This window comes from Phasianus colchicus, chromosome 3 (genome assembly GCF_987193195.1).
Source record: "Phasianus colchicus chromosome 3, bPhaCol1.hap1.1, whole genome shotgun sequence".
Lineage (NCBI taxonomy): Eukaryota > Metazoa > Chordata > Aves > Galliformes > Phasianidae > Phasianus > Phasianus colchicus.
Genome location: NC_143438.1, coordinates 1,758,780 through 1,777,029, shown reverse-complemented (window position 1 = coordinate 1,777,029; position 18,250 = coordinate 1,758,780). Strand labels below are relative to the sequence as shown.

The following is an 18,250-nucleotide window of genomic DNA, read 5'->3' as shown; positions in this document are numbered from 1 at the left end:
TGTGTGTCAAAAAAAGATGAATTCTGCCAGGATTGACAAGAGCCGATGATATTTTGAAAAACTGCAAGGTTTAGTTGCATTAAGTATCCTTCCTCACCCCTCAGTTCTGCCCCCAGCTCTGAACACCTGTTCAAACACCACCAAAATGAAGCATAATACAGTGAAGGTGCAGGGCTGATAGCAGCCTGTGGGGAAGTGGCCAGATAAGAAGAAACACAACATCAGAACAAAGTTCTGTCACTTGTTCTCAGGACAGAACCACCTCCATTTTAAACAGCTTTTTTAAAAAAGTAGGGGAAAAAAAAAAAAAAGGCCCCATTTCTTGTTCTTTAGAATACCTCTAAACACACACACGAAAAGATAGTTATTACTGGAAATTTTAACCAATGCTGAAGCTGTGAAACAGTTCTTTGTTACAATTGTTCGAATACAGAAGGGCAATTCACTGTAAGTAAATGTTTAAAAGTATTTTTCTTAAATGCTTGTGATATTTTTCTCCTCCAGTCTCAGTGATTTTTCCTGTCACTTGCTCCTCTAGTTGTGCTGATCTTTTTACCATATGTGTGCTCAAGTTTCCAATGCAGAATGTTCTCTCCCCACTGCAAGAGTCATTCCAGTCCCAACCTGGCCCAGCTTGTATCCCATCCCAAGCTCCCTCTCTATGGGCTTAGATAAGCCATTCCTTCTTGCTCTCGTCAATGGTCTCTGTAAAGTTGGGGTCATTGTTCATGATGGCAGCATCGGCGCTTTCAGCTGACTCTGCTCCTTTGGCCTCATTGGTGTGGTAGGTTCCCTTGTGGCGAAACATGTAGCGGATCAGGAACACCAAAGTGCAGAGGATGGTGAAGATCACCACAGCGATGACACCTGAGCAGAGGAGGAAAGAAAAGATGACTAAAGAGAAGAACAGATTCTGATACAAAGAAAGAGGTTCATAGCTACATGGGCAGCTGAATATCACCACAGTTGCTTGGCTTCCACTTCTCTAAAAGTTGTTATAATAAATGAGGGGAATCTGCTAGTGACTTCCATCCCATAGTTTATCTTTTATATTAATACCTAGTTACAGAGGTGAGCTTCATTGACCTTTAGGCAGAGGATGCTGTGTTCCTAAAATGAGGGGATGAAATGGGGATATGATGTTGGCTGGGCAGCTATTCAGAGATAGAGGACATTAGAGTATCATCCAGGATGAAGAAATTACATTTGTCATTTAAAAAAAATCTCATAGTCAGACAGAATTATTTTATGTCACTTATGTTAAATGTGTTGGGCAGCCAGATTGTTCAGGCATGGTCTAAATTTTCTGAGGAATGCAATACTATCCTCACTATTTGGTTGGGTACCAAAGTAAAAGTACTAAAGTAAAAGTCATAAGTGGTAATAATAAAATAAAATAAAAATGAAAAATAACGTAACAAATCAAAACTAAAGCAACTGACCTAAACCTGGTTATGGAATCACAGTCCTTTGTTGGGGACACAGAAAAGAAACAAGAAATTCCATTTGACTACACATATTACTATACTTAGTGTTGCTTCACAAGACAGAATATCTCTCACCACCACCGTGTCATTTTATACGCATCTAGAACTGGCTAAAATATATTAGGATGACCCTTAAAACATTTTCATATGCCTTCAGAATTTGCTGCACTACCAAAGTTGTCTCCAGAAAATTCTGGTGTAACACTTCAGTACAGTGGGATGGAGTAGGGCAAATTGCAGGTATGCATAAATTTATTCAGGATCCAAGCTGGAGACGGCTTGGCTGAAAGTCTTCAATTTAATGCTAATTTAAGATCCAAGTTCTGGCATTACGTCCCATCACCTGAGGACCTATCACACAGAATGGCACTCCCAGGCACATAAGTTGTAGCAGAACCTGGCCTTGAAAAACAAGGCAAGATTATGAGTTATTTCTGTCAAGAGTGCAACTAATGTTTTTTTGCCATAGATTCATGTTGAATCTGATGTAACTGGAGAAGTGTCCTTGCGATTTAACATAAATGAATTACTCTATTACCACAAGTAAGTACTCAAGAATAGATCCTCACAAGCATGCTTGCTATGTGGATTAAACATATGAATATTCTGATTTGGTTAAAATTGAATTGGAGGGAACAAACTAAGTGAAAACAAGCCATTTCACTAGAACAAATTACCTGAACAGAATTATACAAACTTCTTCTTTGGTGTAATTTTCCCAAAGTCAGTTCTTAGCAAATAGATTGAATATGTCACCAACTGCAACTAAGCCTCACAGCTGTGCTGCAAAATCTCTTAGGAAAGTAGATATTTTTCCTACCTCCAATAATAGCAGAGTTTCTGTTAACTCCATCTCCTATAGCTTGACCGTTGTATGGGAAATCAGCACTGGCTGTAAATAGAGAATTAAAGATTCACGTTATAATATCAGCAGAACTTACCAAACTAGTTCAGAAATGCATCTGACATACTTACATACAATTTAAAGAAAAAGTAAACAGATGATATTTATCTAAATAAATATGAAAGAAAAATATCTTTCACTATTATCTGATCCCTTATGACTTTTTGCTTCCTCCTCAACAAAAACAAAAATAAAACAAAGGAGGTACTTTCAATAAGCATTGCTGTTTAATACAGAAGGTAATTTTATTACTCTACTAACCTAAATATGGTGAGTTTCATTAGCAAAAAACCAAAAACATAAATACATCTTTCTTTCAAAAGCGTGTGAACTCACGCGTGGTTTTAACCTTGAGGAAACATTACAGAGGCTTTTAAAAGACAATCTGTTCTAGTTCAGCTGGGACAGAGTTGAGTTTCTTCATTGTGTTTGATATGATGCTATGTTTTGGCTGTAGGAGAAAAACTCTGTTGCTGAGCAGTGCTGTACAGAGGTGGTTTCAGTTTTTCCGCTTCTTGTACTGTCCTGCCAGTGTGGGGGTTGTGGGGGCATAAGGACCTGGGAGGAAACAGAACCAGCTGACCTATACTGGCCAAAGGCATATCCCATACTATATGACATCATGAGGGGAATTGGCCAGGGGAGTCTGCCATCGTTCAAAGATTGGATGGATGTTGGTCAGCAAATGGTGAGTTCAGTGCACTGCTTGTTTTGTGTGTATTTATATAGAGACAGCAATTATACATATATAAAATTATCGTCACTGTTATTTCTCTTTTCCTCCTTTGTCTTAGTATACAGTTTTAATCTCAACCTACTTTATTTTTCCAATTCTGCCCCCATCCTACTGGGAGGCAGGGAAGTGAAAAACTGTGTGTTCTTTAGCTGCTCGTCAGGTTAAATCACAAAAAATTTCATCAATTCAACCTGTCATCAAAATTTTTCTTTATAGTCAGACACAGCAACTAGATGCTGCAGTAACTGTAGAACCTTAGGGAGCTAGGTGAAGGGCTGCAATAATTTGCTATTTTGTCAGTGCTATTGATTTTGGGATAGGAAAAATGTTTTTAAAAGACTTTCATAGAATCATAGAATCCTTGGAGTTGAAAGGGACTTCTGAAGGCCATCTAGTCCAACTCCCCTACAAGGAACAGGGATGACTGTAGCTAGATCAGGTTATTCAGGGCATTATCCAGCCTCGCCTTGAAAGTCTCCAGGGACAGGGCATAAATCACATAACTAAGTATCCTGTTCCAGTGCCTCACCACCCTCACTGTAAAAGACTTTTTCCTTATATCTAACCTAAATCCACCCTCTTTGAGCTTGAAGCCATTTTCCCTTGTTCTATCACCCCAGACCCTGCTAAAGAGTCTGTCCCCTTCTTTCCTGTAGCTCTTCTATATGTACTAAAAGGCCACTATCAGGTCACCTCAGAGCCTTCTCCAAGCTGAACAACCCCAGGTCTCTGAGCCTGTCCTCATAGAAGAGGTGTTCCATCCCTGGGATCATTTTCGTGACCCTTCTCTGAATGTGCACCAACAGCTCTATGTCTCTCCGATACTGAGGACCCCACACCTGGATGCAGTACTCCAGGTGAGATCTCACCAGTGTAGAGCAGAAGGACAGGATCATCTCCCTTGACCTGCTGGCCATGTTTCTTTTGATGCAGCCCAGGATACGGTTGGCTTTCTGAGCTTTGAGGGCACATTGCTGGCTTGTGTCCAGCTTCCCATTCACCAGTACCCTCAGGTCTTTTTCAGAAGTGCTGGGCACAATCCCTTCATCCCCTAGTTTATACTGGTAATGAGAGTTGACTTGACCCAGGTCAAGGCCTTACACTTGGATTTGTTGAAACTCATTAGGTGAACCTGGACCCACTGCTCAAGCATGTCTAGGTCTCTCTGGTTGGTATCTCACCCCTCTAGTGTGTTGACTGCACCCCACAGCTTGGTGTCATCAGCAAACTTGCTGAGGGTGCATTCGACCCCACTGGTGATGTCACTGATGAGGATATTAAAGAATAATGGCCCCAGCACCAACCACTGGGGGACACCACTCATCACCGATCTCCATCCAGACATTGAGCCACTGACCACCACTCTTTGGACTTGATCCTGCAGCCAGTTCTTCATCCATCTAACAGACAACCCATCAAATCCACATCTTTCCAATCTGAAGAGAAAGATGTTGTGGGATGCCACGTCAAAGACCTAACTGAAGTCCAGACAGATGATGTCAGTGGCTCTTCCCTTGTTCATTGATGCAGTGACACCATCATAGACGGTGACTAGGTTGGTCAAGCAGGATTTGCCCCTGGTAAATCCCTGCTGGTTCTCCTCTATCACCTCCCTGCCTTCCATGTGCTGTAGCATAGCTTCCAGGAGGATCTGTTCCATGATCCTCCCTGGCACAGAGGTGAGGCTGATATTTTCATTTAATTGGAAATGGTTCAAATAATCAAGGACTCTAATTCCTAATTATGTCAGTACTTAAAACCCAGCTGTATTTTTCTTGTCTGATGGATTAGGTGATATTTTAATAATTTGATTTTACAGCCAATGATGTATTCACTATACCAAAAACCGTCTAAGGGAATTCAACTGGCTTTTTGTTAGCATGAAGTAAAAACCACAATAAAGTTCCTTCTGTATTGTGAAGAAGCTGTACAATGGAATGAATTGCTTCAGCTTGCCACATGGCCTGAAAAAAGGTTTGTGTGTAAACTCTCAGGGAGAGTTGAGCCAGCTCTGTATGGTTGTCTGTGGAACAAACAAGAGAACATTTCTCAGGACTCAATGAAGGGAGACTGGCCAGCAGTTTTTGCCAGTGGCACTTGTCTCTGACATTTATTGGCACTCTATCTTCTAAAAAACACATTTCTGTGCCTCTCTAAAAGAAAAGCTGTTCTGAATGTCAGATAAATTCACAACTCCATACTAGTTTCTAACAGAGACATCTTGGAACAGTATCTGTACTATTATCCTTACATCAATGAAAAGGAAGGACTAAAAGTAGGAAAATAAATCCGAATTTTAAACTTACACTCTCAGACCCTCAGGTAAAATCTGAAATCTAAATGTCTCCATTTAGAAAATTATTAAGTTTGCCAAATAGCTCTCTAATTCAAAAGAAGGTTCCTATCCATCCCAGCAACACTGCAGCCAGTCACAAGTCCCACCGCTTCCTGCTGAGTGAATAATTTTGCTTCACTATGGTAGGTGTGATTTTACATCTATTATTTTCAGAGGTAGGTTTTTTCATGACGCTTTCCACATAGAAGCCTCTTGCAAATTCACAAAATTGAAATGTAAAATGACTGTCAGAGTAGAAAAGTGGTCCAGAAAGTGGATGTGGGCAGAGAAATCAGCGTGTTCTGGACAGCCAGGGGTCAGGCCCAGCCAGCACAGGTTCATGAAAGGCAGGTCCTGATTGACACACCTGATCTCCTTCTATGATCAAGTGACCTTCCTGGAGGGAAAGGCTGTTGACATCATCCATCTTAGTCTTCACCAAAGTCTTTGACACTGTCTCCTACAAGATTTTCCTTGAGAAGCTGGCAAGTCTATGGCTTGGATGGTTACACTCTTCACTGGGTAAAGAACTGGCTGGAGAGCCTGGACCAGAGAGTAGTTGTGAATGCAGTTAAATCCAGGTGGAGACTGGTCACTGGATGTTCCCCAGGAGTTGGTACTATTCTGTTCAATATCTTTATTGACCTAGATGAGGGCGTTAAGTGCACCCTCACTTACCCTAAGTAAGTTTGCAGATGACACCAAGTTGGCAGGAATTATTCATTTGCCTGGCGGTAGGCAGGCCCTACAGAGATATATGGACAGTTTGGAAAAGACCTCTAAGACCATCCAGTCCAACCATTCACCTACCCCCAATATTTCCCTCTAAACCATGTCCCTTAGTACAACATCTAAATGTTTCTTAATACCTCCAGAGATGGTGATTCCACCACCTCCCTGGGCAGCCTGTTCCAGTGCCTGATCACTGTCTTGGAGAAGTATTTCCTAATGTCCAACCTGAATCTCTCCTGGTGCAACTTGAGGCCTTTCCCTCTAGTTACATGGGAGGTGATCCCTACCTCATCACAGCCTCCCTTCAGGTAGTTGTAGAGAGTGATAATAAAGTCCTTTAACACGATAATGCTATTTGGACTAATTATTTAAACTAAATTATGTTATATATGTTCTATTAGCTCAAAAAACATTTTGAAAGGTTTAATTTTTATAGGAGATACTGAATCTCAAGTGTTTTTACACTGATCAGTTCTGATGAATCACAGAAGCACAATGGCTGAGGTTGGAAGGGACCTATGAAAGACATCTTGTCTAATCCCCCCGCCATGCTATGCATAGAGATTATGGAAAATATAAGCTTTTCTACTAAAAAATCTAATTTAACTTTTTTTTGGTGAAACCTCTCAATTCATGTCATTATGCCAATGTCAAATGTTTATAAATTAAAAAATGCTCTGAAATGATGGTTTAATAGAAATACTGTCCTTTGAGTACTTCTGTACAAAAACGTCTGTGACTGTGTGGGAGAGTAATTGAAGATTACAGAAGAAAGAATAGTTGGAAGATTATGTAAAAAATGCATGAAATTTGAAATGAAAAATAGGAATGCTAAGAATGAATAATTAGACCATTTGGAGAAAGCTTAGCAAACACTCTCTGGTCAGCAAACTGGTACAATGTAAATTCCCACCATTAGATTTCAGAATCAGCTACCCAGTCAGCCGAGATCATTGTTTCCCCACTGGGAGCTTCATCAAACCTTTCAGTTTACACTGCAGACAAATTTTGCTGTCCATACCCCTAAGCAGAGGAGGAAATGGGAGTTTTATGAATATTTTGCTCTGAGAGGGCAATACAATGTTCTTTGTTTTGGTCTTAAGAAGTAATCTTCCTGGTGAAGGGATAGAAAAGCTTGTACCTTATAAAAAGACTTGGCCTTGCAGCTTACTCTCCTTCAGATAAAGCCCGGATGAAATATCAAACAGGGAATGCATTCCCTTCAACGGGATGGCTTAGACTATTTCCTCATTTTCCTCTTTGAATGTTTGTTTCCCAGTAATAACATTTAGACTTTCTTTTGCCCACAAGCAAGTACTTGTACAAAGTAGTTGGAAGGCATGATCAAAACACCTTCTGCATTTACGAACCAATATCTGTATACAAAATATTTTTCTTCCTTATTTTAAAATATTAGAGCAGGTAGTTACAAACAAGTCCTGCTTCAGATGCATTATTTTGATCACTTTCCATTCCACATTTTCAGTTGATTTGCAGCATGTAAGAACATATTCATTCATCAAAGACCTAAATTCATCTGTCTAATTCCTGGTAGTAACACTTGTTTGACACTGGGTCTCAGATAAGAACTGCTGACCTAAGTTATCACTTTCATGAAAATTTTATGAGCAAGGCTTACATTTCACCTGTTAAGGAAGACAAACAAATTTATAATTAACATAAAACATGAAATGCTTTGGTGCTCTCACAGCAAGTAAAGTGCTGACCAATGCCTTTCTGTATTATATAATTGCTGATAACAGACCCACAAGGAATATTTGAGTGAAACAAAATACAAAATTAAAATCCAGACAAATGAGCAAGAAAATCAAAGAGCAAACCTTAAGTAAAGAAAGATTTGCCTTTACGGAAGGAGAAAGTAACACACAGATTTGTTCTTCTGCAGCACCTATAAAAAAATACATGTAGCATTTCACTCTAAACTTGGTGTATTATATGTATATAACCTCGATGTTAGCATTTGCTAACTCAGACACTGTGTATTGTGGCATTAAAAATTTGTTATATGTAAGAGACAGGTCAGAGTAGGCTGTTTCAATCTAAACATAACTGTAACACAGGAAGTGAAGTTCTTTTCAGCCTAGGGAAAGGAAAAAGAAGGCAGTTACATGAAGTACTTGGGTATCCATATGCTTCTTACTCCATTTTTTTACTCATTCATTCCATACCTATGTTCCAAGTTAGAATTGTGCTTGTGGAAAAAAATTCAGCCTTTGCAGAGGATCTTTTCAATATTGCCACCTTCTTGTCTTGATGTTAGGTAGCAGTATTAATGCTCAAATCACTACTCATGGAATAGCTACAATGCTGGTCTCTCAAAGAATGCCAGTTTGGCAGCTTGACAGCTGTCTGATACATTCGACAGAATGTCACAAATTTCACAGTGAAATTAGGTATTTTTAATGATCAGAGAAAGCTATATATAACTGTGTGAAGTAAGTAGATGATTTTTGTTCTCAATCAAAACAGTCTTACAGCAATTCAAGCACCATAATTAAGAGAGAGAGTGCCAGTTCCCACATTACCACTGTTTTTCATCCTTCCAGTGAATTCACTGATGCATACAGGACATTAAGCTCAGGATGTGCTATCAACACTCTTTCAGTGTCCACAGTCAGGAAAAGATCCTTTTGTTCATGTGTCCATAACCTATGATGGTTGCTCTACCAAGTAATGCTTTTGATTCCTTCTTCCCACTGTGAACTCAATGACAAAGGCAAGAGTTTCCCATCCTGGCAGCCACATCCATGCCAGTGCACTTCTCACATAGCTTCTCCCCAAAAACTGCTGCTCAATCCCCTGGGATGTGGTACATGGTGGTACAGCATGGGAACCTATCTAATGAGAATCTGAATCAGGAAGGTGGCCTTCAGTGCTGTCACTTGTAACATGTAGCCCAGAAACTGCCTGTTATCATTTGCTTAGCAAAGATAACCAGTTAGTCAATTAGGTGAGCATGGATCATAAGGCCTACATTCAGCCCTTTGACACTCTGCTCCTGGCACCATCACCAAAAAAAAGAGAGTAAATTTGACAGACATTTTAATCTTGATGACAGTGGTGCATATCTTCATGCAGTGGGTTTGCTAGACGTGCTCAATATACATTTCAAAGCAAGCTGTTTATTCTTAAAACACAAGGCCTTTCACCTTCATCAAGAATAGAGATCCATTAAGTCAGAAAAAAATCAAATCACACACTTGGAAAAAAAAACCACTGCAGATTTAATCCACTCACATTTAATTCTCAATGTGATGATGAAGCTAGCATGGGTTTAACTAAATTCCATATTAAATACTGCACTGCATTTACACACTTAGAATGAATGCATCTTGCAGCTCCATACTGGCTTTTGTTTTCATATGTATGCCAGACAGGTAATTCACTGGCTTTAGACAATATGCAAAGGTGGACATAACATTTTAAAATAACCTGGTCATCGTTTTTGCTTCCCTTCTACTCTTCAGGTAAGCAAGACAAATTGGATTGTCTCACAAGAACTGATATAATTGAGATGGGAGGAAAACACAGGAGGGGAACAATATTGATGATCTGCTTAGTTTTGATTAGTGTCTCTTCTTTTTTTTTTTTAAGCCACCACAGCCACATTCTAGAAACAAATTACTTGTTGAATTCCTGTGCTTCATCACCACCAAGAAAAGATTACCATAGCAACAGAAAAAGAAGTATTCCCAAGCTGAACAAGATAATGTTCTGATAGCATGGCAAAAAGCCAGCGGTGGATGGGGAGGGACGGAAATGATATTTTTGCACTGGTAAATTTTTTTTTAGAAGAACTAATATTAGAAATCAGAAATATGTTAATCCAAGGCCAACAGAAAATGCAAGACAACTAATCTAGAGGCTGAATGGCTCATTTGTCTAGAGAGCAAATCAAAAAGCTCTCTTATTGACAAAAACCCTGAACTTGACCTTAAGGATCAGTTACATATGAATGACTGATATGTGTCTTTATGGCTTCCCCCCTTTTTGTCACAGCATCCACAGTGTTTTGCAAGTAACAGGAGGTGCCCACCATGGTAACTATATAAAAGAGTTTAAGGCAAACATCTTATGTAGGCCAGCCACCAGGCAGAACCTGCTTAACATCTAGTTAACTATCCACAAGGTATGATCCAGTATTGCAGTTTAGAGGTGAGGGAATCATTACTTTACTTCCACAGCTACCTGTCTTATTTAGACACATACCCTTTTTCATTTTCACTACTAATCACCTGTTCTCAACACTTAATTAAGTTCATTTTAAAGAGAAACCAATGACACAATAATATAAATAACAGATAAAAAATATGCATGAAATGACAAATTCTACATGCTGCTTTAAAACACATGCTCCTTGTAACCATTTCTTTGCAGCAGAGTGAGTGTGAACATCCTGTGTCTTTTGCTTTAACACCAATACAAATGTTCCCATGAGCTTCAAAAGAGATCTTTGCCTTTGCCCTTTCATCCAGTTTAATGAAGAAATAAATTCACAATGAGAGCACCAAGACTATTTCAGCTCTGCAATCAACAGAAACTATTACTTACACCATCAACTTTTAGATTTTCTCCTTCCACACGTTTTGTGTTAAAAAGTTTTCTAGTGGGGTATGGGCAACAAACAAAATAATCTGTGCAAACTGCCGATTTGCTAATGCATTGTGACACTATTAGCAATGTTTTCGTTTATCATTCACCACCATCTATTTCTAAGTTAATGCAATTTACAGTACATATTTTTCCTGAAACTGAAAGAGATCCCACTGTGTCAGATCAGAGGTACTTTTACAAAACCTGAGTAGTTCTTATTTGATGTTGCTAAATGAGCTCTTGTGGTACCTCCTCTTGCTATCAAGGAAATTTAACTCAGAGTGGAAATCTGAAATCATTCACACACAGCTCCTTTCTACTATATATCTACTAATATCCTTTCTACTATCCCCATTCACACATTATACCATAATTGTTGCACTCTCTAGCATTTCCTTAGTAGTCTTTAAAGCAATATAATATTTTCCCTCTACTGTTGCTGAACACTGGTGAGGACAAGAGGGGCAATGCCTAGCTTTAGTTCTTACTAAAGCTTCTCATCACTAGAAGTGAACGTAAGCCATCATGCTCTGGTTGCCCAAGACTGAAACAGCCAAGTAAAACCCTGCTATTACAAAAAGATTTTTTTTTTTTTTACTGGGCAAAAGCTAACAGATCACTTGAAGCACCCTAAACACATGCTACACAGTCCCCGATACCCTTCATGACTGAGTACTGCAACTAATCAAGATTAAATTTATAATTTTTTATCTGTCAGGTCAAAGTAGAATTGATTCAGTACAGCTTTCCTATGCAAGACCAAGCACAGTAGCACAGGGCAAGGACAAATAGAACATGCTTTTTTAACACGAATGAGCTATCAGGAAAAATTCAACTATCTTGCATAAATCCAGCCAGTCTTTTGTCAGCTTGCAGTCAAATTATCTATTGGAAAAAGATTAAAAAATTAAAACAAAAATTAACAACCAATACACGTTAACTGCGCAGGATTTACAGAACCACTTAGTTTTCAAGAAGTTTTTGGCACGCTTTTTAGAGACATGAGTCAGTGAGGCAAAATCTGTCAGGAAATGTGCTTCTATGGAAAAAGGAGCTTAGAACATAACCTTCACATACAAACTAATTTCATAATTTCAGAGAAAAAACAGACTACTAAGGTTTCTGATGAAATAAATCAAGTAGGAGGTAGGAAACCGGAATGGCTCCACAAGCACCTGCTGGGCACACTGATGGCAAAGAAAGATTAGTACAAGCTCTGGAAACAAGGGCGTGCCATCTGGGAAGAATACAGGGGTGCCATCCGGACTTGCAGACATGGGATCAGGAAAGCCAAGGCGCAGGCGGAACTGAACTTAGCGAGGGACATGAAAAACAATAGGAAGACTTTCTACTGGTACATTGGCTAGAAGAGACAGGCCAAAGCGAGTGTACCTCCTTTGGTAAATGTAAAAGGAAAGCTGGCTTCAACGGACGGACAGAGAGAAGGCTGAGGTACTGAATGAGTTCTTTGCCTTGGTCTTCACAGGCGGCCAGGATTCCAGTATTCTTCACGTTCCTGAACCCTGCATCCCTAAACCTCTAGGTAGGGAATGGAGTGGTAAATCCCTCCCCACTGCAAGGACAGAGCAGGTCCGAGTCCACGTCATGAGACTGAATGTGTACAAGTCTATGGGGTTGGATGGCATGCATCCCAGGGTTCTGAAGGAGCTGGCTGAGGTGGTTGCCGAGCCACTGTACATCATATTTGAAAAGTCGTGGCTGTCAGGTGAGGTCCCGGATGACTGGAGGAAGGGTCACGTCACTCCTATTTACAAGAAAGGGAGCAAGGAGGACCCCGGGAACTACAGGCCGGTGAGTCTCACCTCTGTGCCTGGGAAGATCGTGCAACAGATTCTCCTGGACAACATGCTTGATCACATGAGGAATGAGCGTGTGACCCATGACAGCCAGCACAGCTTCACCAGAGGAAGGTCATGCTTGACCAATCTGGTGGCCTTCTATGATGGAGTGACAGCATCGGTGGACAAGGGAAAGGCGACCGATGTCATTTACCTGGACTTGAGCAAGGCCTTTGACATGGTCCCCCACCACATCCTTATCTCCAAACTGGAGGGATGTGGATTTGATGGGTGGACCACTCGATGGATAAGAAACTTTCTGAAAGGCCGCAGACAGAGGGTGGTCATCAATGGCTCCATGTCCAGGTGGAGGCCGGTAACGAGCGGTGTCCCCCAGGAGTCTGTCTTGGGACCGGTGCTCTTTAACATCTTTATCAATGACATCGATGATGGAATCGAGTGCACCCTCAGCAAGTTTGCTGATGACACCAAGCTGAGTGGTGTGGTTGACACGGTTGAAAGACGGGATGCCATTCAGAGGGACCTCAAGAGGCTAGAAAGTTGGGCCTGGGTGAACCTGATGAGGTTCAACACAGCAAAGTGCAGAGTTTGGCACTTGGGCTGGAGGAATCCCAGGCATCCCTACAGACTGGAAGGAGCGGTCCTTGAGAGCAGCCCTGCAGAGAAGGACCTGGGGTCTTGATGGATGAAAAGCTCAACATGAGCCAGCAGTGTGCTCTTGCAGCTCGGAAGGCAAATGGTATCCTGGGCTCCATCAGAAGAGGAGTGGCCAACAGGGACAGGGAGGTGATTGTCCCTCTCTACTCTGCTCTTGAGAAGCCCCATCTGAAGTACTGTGTCCAGGTCTGGAGCCTCCAGTACAAGAAAGACAGGGAGCTGTGGGAGAGTCCAGAGGATGGGCCAGAGCATTTCTCCTATACGAAGACAAGGTGAGGGAACTGGGCTTATTCAGCCTGGAGAAAAAAAGGCTGCGGGGTGACCTCATTGCAGTCTTTCAATACCTAAAGGGAGCCTACAAGCAGGAGGGTAATCAACTCTTTGAAAGGGTAGATAACAGCAGGACAAGGGGAAATGGTTTTAAGTTGAGGGAGGGAAGATTCAGGTTGGATGTCAGGGGGAAGTTCTTTACAGAGAGAGTGGTGAGGTGCTGGAACAGCTGCCCAGAGAGGTTGTGGATGCTTCATCCCTAGAGGTGTTCAAGGCCAGGTTGGATGGGGCCCTGGGTAACATGGTCTAGTATTAAATGGGGAGGTTGGTGGCCCTGTGTGTGTGGCAGGGGAGTTGGAGATTCATGATCCTTCAGGTTCCCTTCCAACCCGGGCCATTCTGTGATTCTGTGATTCTGCAATAGGAGATTGCATGTCATCAATAGTGAAGAGATGCAGTAAAACCTTGGTAAAAAAAGGTTTGGTGGCATGAAGGGAATGAGAAGTTTTAGATCAAGAAGTATCTGTATTTGGGACCTTCATCTCCAGAGGAAGCTCCTCTTCTTCTTACTAACCCTGTTACTAAACTTGCTAACCTACCTTTCTACTGAAGAAGAGCGGAAAAGAAGGGCTGCAAGGAATTGTTTGAGATTTTGAAAAACAATGACAAAGGTATGACCTTGCCACACGCTTCTCTTGCATACCAAAACTGACAGAGAGACAAATGCATTCTCAATGATAATAGGACTACTTAGTGTCAAAACCAAACACAGTCCCGGTTTTTCCTCTCACATTTTAATTTTATACCACTGTGAAGCCATCAACTTGCCAGGACAGTTTCTAATTTATGTTAATAAATGAAATCAGTAAAACTAGAAAAAAGTGAAATCAGAATGAGGCCAAAATATGACGCATGTCAATGCAAACATGAATGCAAATTTAAAGGGAACTGATTTTTTTTTTTTTTTTTCTAAACTGTATATCTAACACCCAGCTAGAAGAAAAAATACAATCCTCTGAAGTTAGGAACAGTACATCCAAAGACTGTCAAGCACAATGCAGAATAAGATTGCTGAGATCAGAAAATTGTTTCTAGCGTAAGAGGAATGCAGTAATGACTGATAGGATTTCCCATTAAACATGGCCTAAGAAAAGCAGACATTTCAGAATACAAATCAGCACTTTATAAATACATTTATGTCTAAAATTACTTTTTTTTTTTTTTTTTTGTATGAAGCTGACTACAATAGAATTACTAGCAATTCAACAGAAGAAATACTACCATGCTTAATCTACACATACTACCAATGTCTTGCTTACTACATATCTAATACTACAAAGTACTACCACAGCAGCATTATGTTCCTTCACAAATCTAAAAAAAAGCCAACAAAACATAAGCAACAAGAAGAGGAGGAAAAAAAAAAAAAGATATATTTATTCTCTGAACTGCTCGGCTGACTTAACATGGAATGAAGCCCAGTTTACCTGAATCTAAGTGCCATGGGTCAGTTGCAGCAGACATTGGTGGGATTGTCAGTGGCGATGCTCCACAGTTGGATTCCACCAGTTCTCCTTGAATGTGGACGTGAGAGGAGGTATTGGTAGATCTCAAAGCTGCTTTGAGGGGAGCAATCTGGTTGAACTGTACTCTTGATAGGCAACCAGTGAATCCTGGTGTGTTGTATTTATATATATCTTGGTCGATCTTCCCAATTTCTATAGGAAATCAAGAAACAAAAAGATATAGCAAAACAATTCACTGCTTTGGAAAGCACGGTCTTAGCTCTCACATCCCAGAACTCAGTTAGCTCAGTTCCAAAGTCTCTGTTTCAGGAGACTAAGAATGTTTCAGACCCTGTCAGATTTCTTTCCATTTTGCTACAGAATAAAGCAAGAAATCTTCAAACCTTGTTGAGACATGGTTTTGGTATGCTATCATTAAAATGAAAAGCTGGGGAGAAGGAGTCATCAACAAACAAAACACCAGGAAAAAACCCTCTCCTCTAAGAGGTGGTGAAAGAGAAGTTACAGGATAATTGTGGCTGGAATGTCTCCTCAAAGCTTCTTCATTCACCCCAGCTCCTTGCCCCAGTCTGCCCTGATTGGTGAGGACCCTATCAACAGAACCATTGCACAAATTTGTGCCATTAGCATTCACACTCCATTGCAGTTCACTTCTTTTCCCTCCCATTTCATCTCAGAGATCAGATTTTGGATGACAAGTTGAGCAACATACCATGGTACACCAGGACAGAAAACATGAAGCAGCCCGAGGTTGCTCAAAGGCCACCTCTTCAGATAGGAATAATGCTAAGGGTTTAAAGAGTTACTAAAAAACAAAACAAAACAAAACACAAAACCAAACAACATATAATTGCAAGATTGTGTCATAAAAAAAAAAAAAAAGAAAATACAGACCTGAGACAGATGCTTCTGCTGTGAGAGGAGTGAGGAAAAAGTGCAAAAGATTTTTTTTAAGCATAAAAGCTAGGGGAAGAGCTAGGAAGTAAAGCACTTCTAGGTTTTTGTGCTACTGAACATAAAAGAAAACAAAACAAAACAAAGACCACATGAAGTTAGTAGAAAATGCATTTCAAACCTTTTGGATTAGTTTGTGTTCTGCTCTAACCAAACTAGGCCCAATTATAACCTGCAGGCAAACAGGCATGCTAAAACCTACCATGCAATATGTAACAGTGCTATTTCTACAAGTACTAAGGGTTTTGCATCATAGATATGTACAAGGAGTTCCAAAGCTATAAACCAGAGTATTTTCAAGCTGGATTTTTTGGGGTGGTTTACACACTGGACATGAATTATTGGACAGCTGGTGGAAACTGGACAAATCTTATGCACATTTAAAGCAACTTACTGATTTTCACACAAACTTAAATTGTACCTTTTATGTCGTGGCAACCAATTTAGAATGAGAAACATGAAACATTTAATGCCACACCTAACATGGGTAAAAGAAGTGACAAAAATTGAGTCACAAAATCTGATAATTAGTAGACCCATTAGCTCCTTATGTGATCCTTACTACAAGAATTGATTTGTTCTATCTCTTCCATTTTCCTTTTCCCTTCTCACTTGAGAACATCCTCCTCCTCGCTGCTAGTGCTTATCCAGCTTGCATCAATATTACAGCCATGTTTCACAAATTGTCAGTGAGCACTGGCTGTCACATGTGAGAAAGCAGAAACATGCTCAGACTTGGCTAGAAACTAGCTAAAATTCATTAACATAATTGTATGTCACGTCAGTCTTATATCCAACCATCTTTTAAGAAAGTAACCTGACTGAACAATTAACATCATCTCCTTCAAAAATGTGGTGTTAAGAAAATTTTCCATACTTAGGAGAAAAGCTGTACAAAAATTGGAATTCATGCACCTGAATGCTACCTCTATACGACATCTATCAAAAAAGACTCATACCTGACCACAATATTTACCATCTCCTACTTCAGAATAATATTTATGATATTTTCAGTGAATGGCTGTAACGTTGAGTAATCCTTACAATATAACAGTTAAAAGATCACATTCCTTGTTCAACATGGTAACCTCTCAATAGCTGTTTACTGATTATCTTTTATTCATATTTTTATTCAGTCAGTGGGATTTTGTGTAGCATTTGCTAATAGCCTTCCACGTACAATCTTGAATGACAAGAGCAAAAATCCATGCATATGATCAAATTTAGTGGCTTCAGAACCATTCTTCTCTATACTCTGTGAATAATAAAGGATGGACACTAGATGCTGAAAGAACTGAAGAAGAAAAAAAACGAAAAGCACCCAACAAGACACCATACTAATGACCTGCGTTTTTGTTTAAGACAAATGATAGTTGTGCAAGTCGTATCATGTAACTTACTATCAACTCACACAACATCAATGCTAAAACAAGATGGATTGAGTTCTCTGTGAACATATTCCTCTATGCACATCCCTTGGGGTTCTGCACACTGATACTCTAATGTTAGGCTGATTCAGGTCAGTTTGTTTAGCAATAGGGATTAGTACATTAGTTTAAGAACAAATATATTAGTTTAGCAAAAGTAATGAGTAGTAGTTCTAAAACTTTCCGTTTCAACTTTACTGGGTGATGAAGTGGGATCACTATATACACTGTAAGAACAAACTTTATGGATAAGCAACTCATCCTGTTATGCAAGCAAAGATGCAGAACTGAAAAGTTTGACACTAGACAAGAACCTGTACTGAGCCCTTAACTGTAACAGGTTTAAGAGTTGAGTGTGAGGAAGACATCGAGACCTTCATCCCCAACCACCAGGAGGGGCTCCAAAGACCACTGAAAGGACCACAGAGAAATACTACCTATGCCTGAAGAAGGGGTGGAACAATCTGCTAGTTCTAGGACTCATTCAGAATGTAATGAATATGCATGACCTAAGCCTTTAAATCTGCAACTACTGATTCCTTTGGTGTTCATGTTTGGTGTAGTGATCCCCCTGCACCTAGAGCTGTGATAAAGGGAAGACCTGCTTGACATAACTCACTGGTGTGTCGAATTACTTTGGTGGGTTTTCTCCACTTCAGTGAATAGTCTTGTTTTCCTCAATAATTTTGCACTGGGAGGTAATAGAATACTTTCATCCTTTGCCTCCATGATTTTGCCTCACAAGAAGCACAGGAGTCATAATAGAATACTTTTACCTTTTGCACCCA

At 40.2% G+C, this 18,250-nt stretch overlaps 1 protein-coding gene across 2 annotated transcripts in view; it reads right to left on the bottom strand.

Moving 5' to 3' along the window:
- Positions 1–303: 303 nt before the first annotated feature.
- The window catches only part of CNTNAP2 (contactin associated protein 2), a 758,846-nt gene continuing 740,899 nt past the window's right edge, over positions 304–18,250 (bottom strand). For both annotated transcript variants that reach the window (XM_090136789.1, XM_090136788.1), the window contains 3 exons: positions 15,043–15,273; positions 2,308–2,379; positions 304–867 (listed from right to left, as the gene is read on the bottom strand). In XM_090136789.1, coding sequence (XP_089992915.1) covers positions 668–867; positions 2,308–2,379; positions 15,043–15,273 — 503 coding nt within the window. In that variant the 3' untranslated portion in view covers positions 304–667. The remainder of the gene's footprint in view (positions 868–2,307; positions 2,380–15,042; positions 15,274–18,250) is intronic.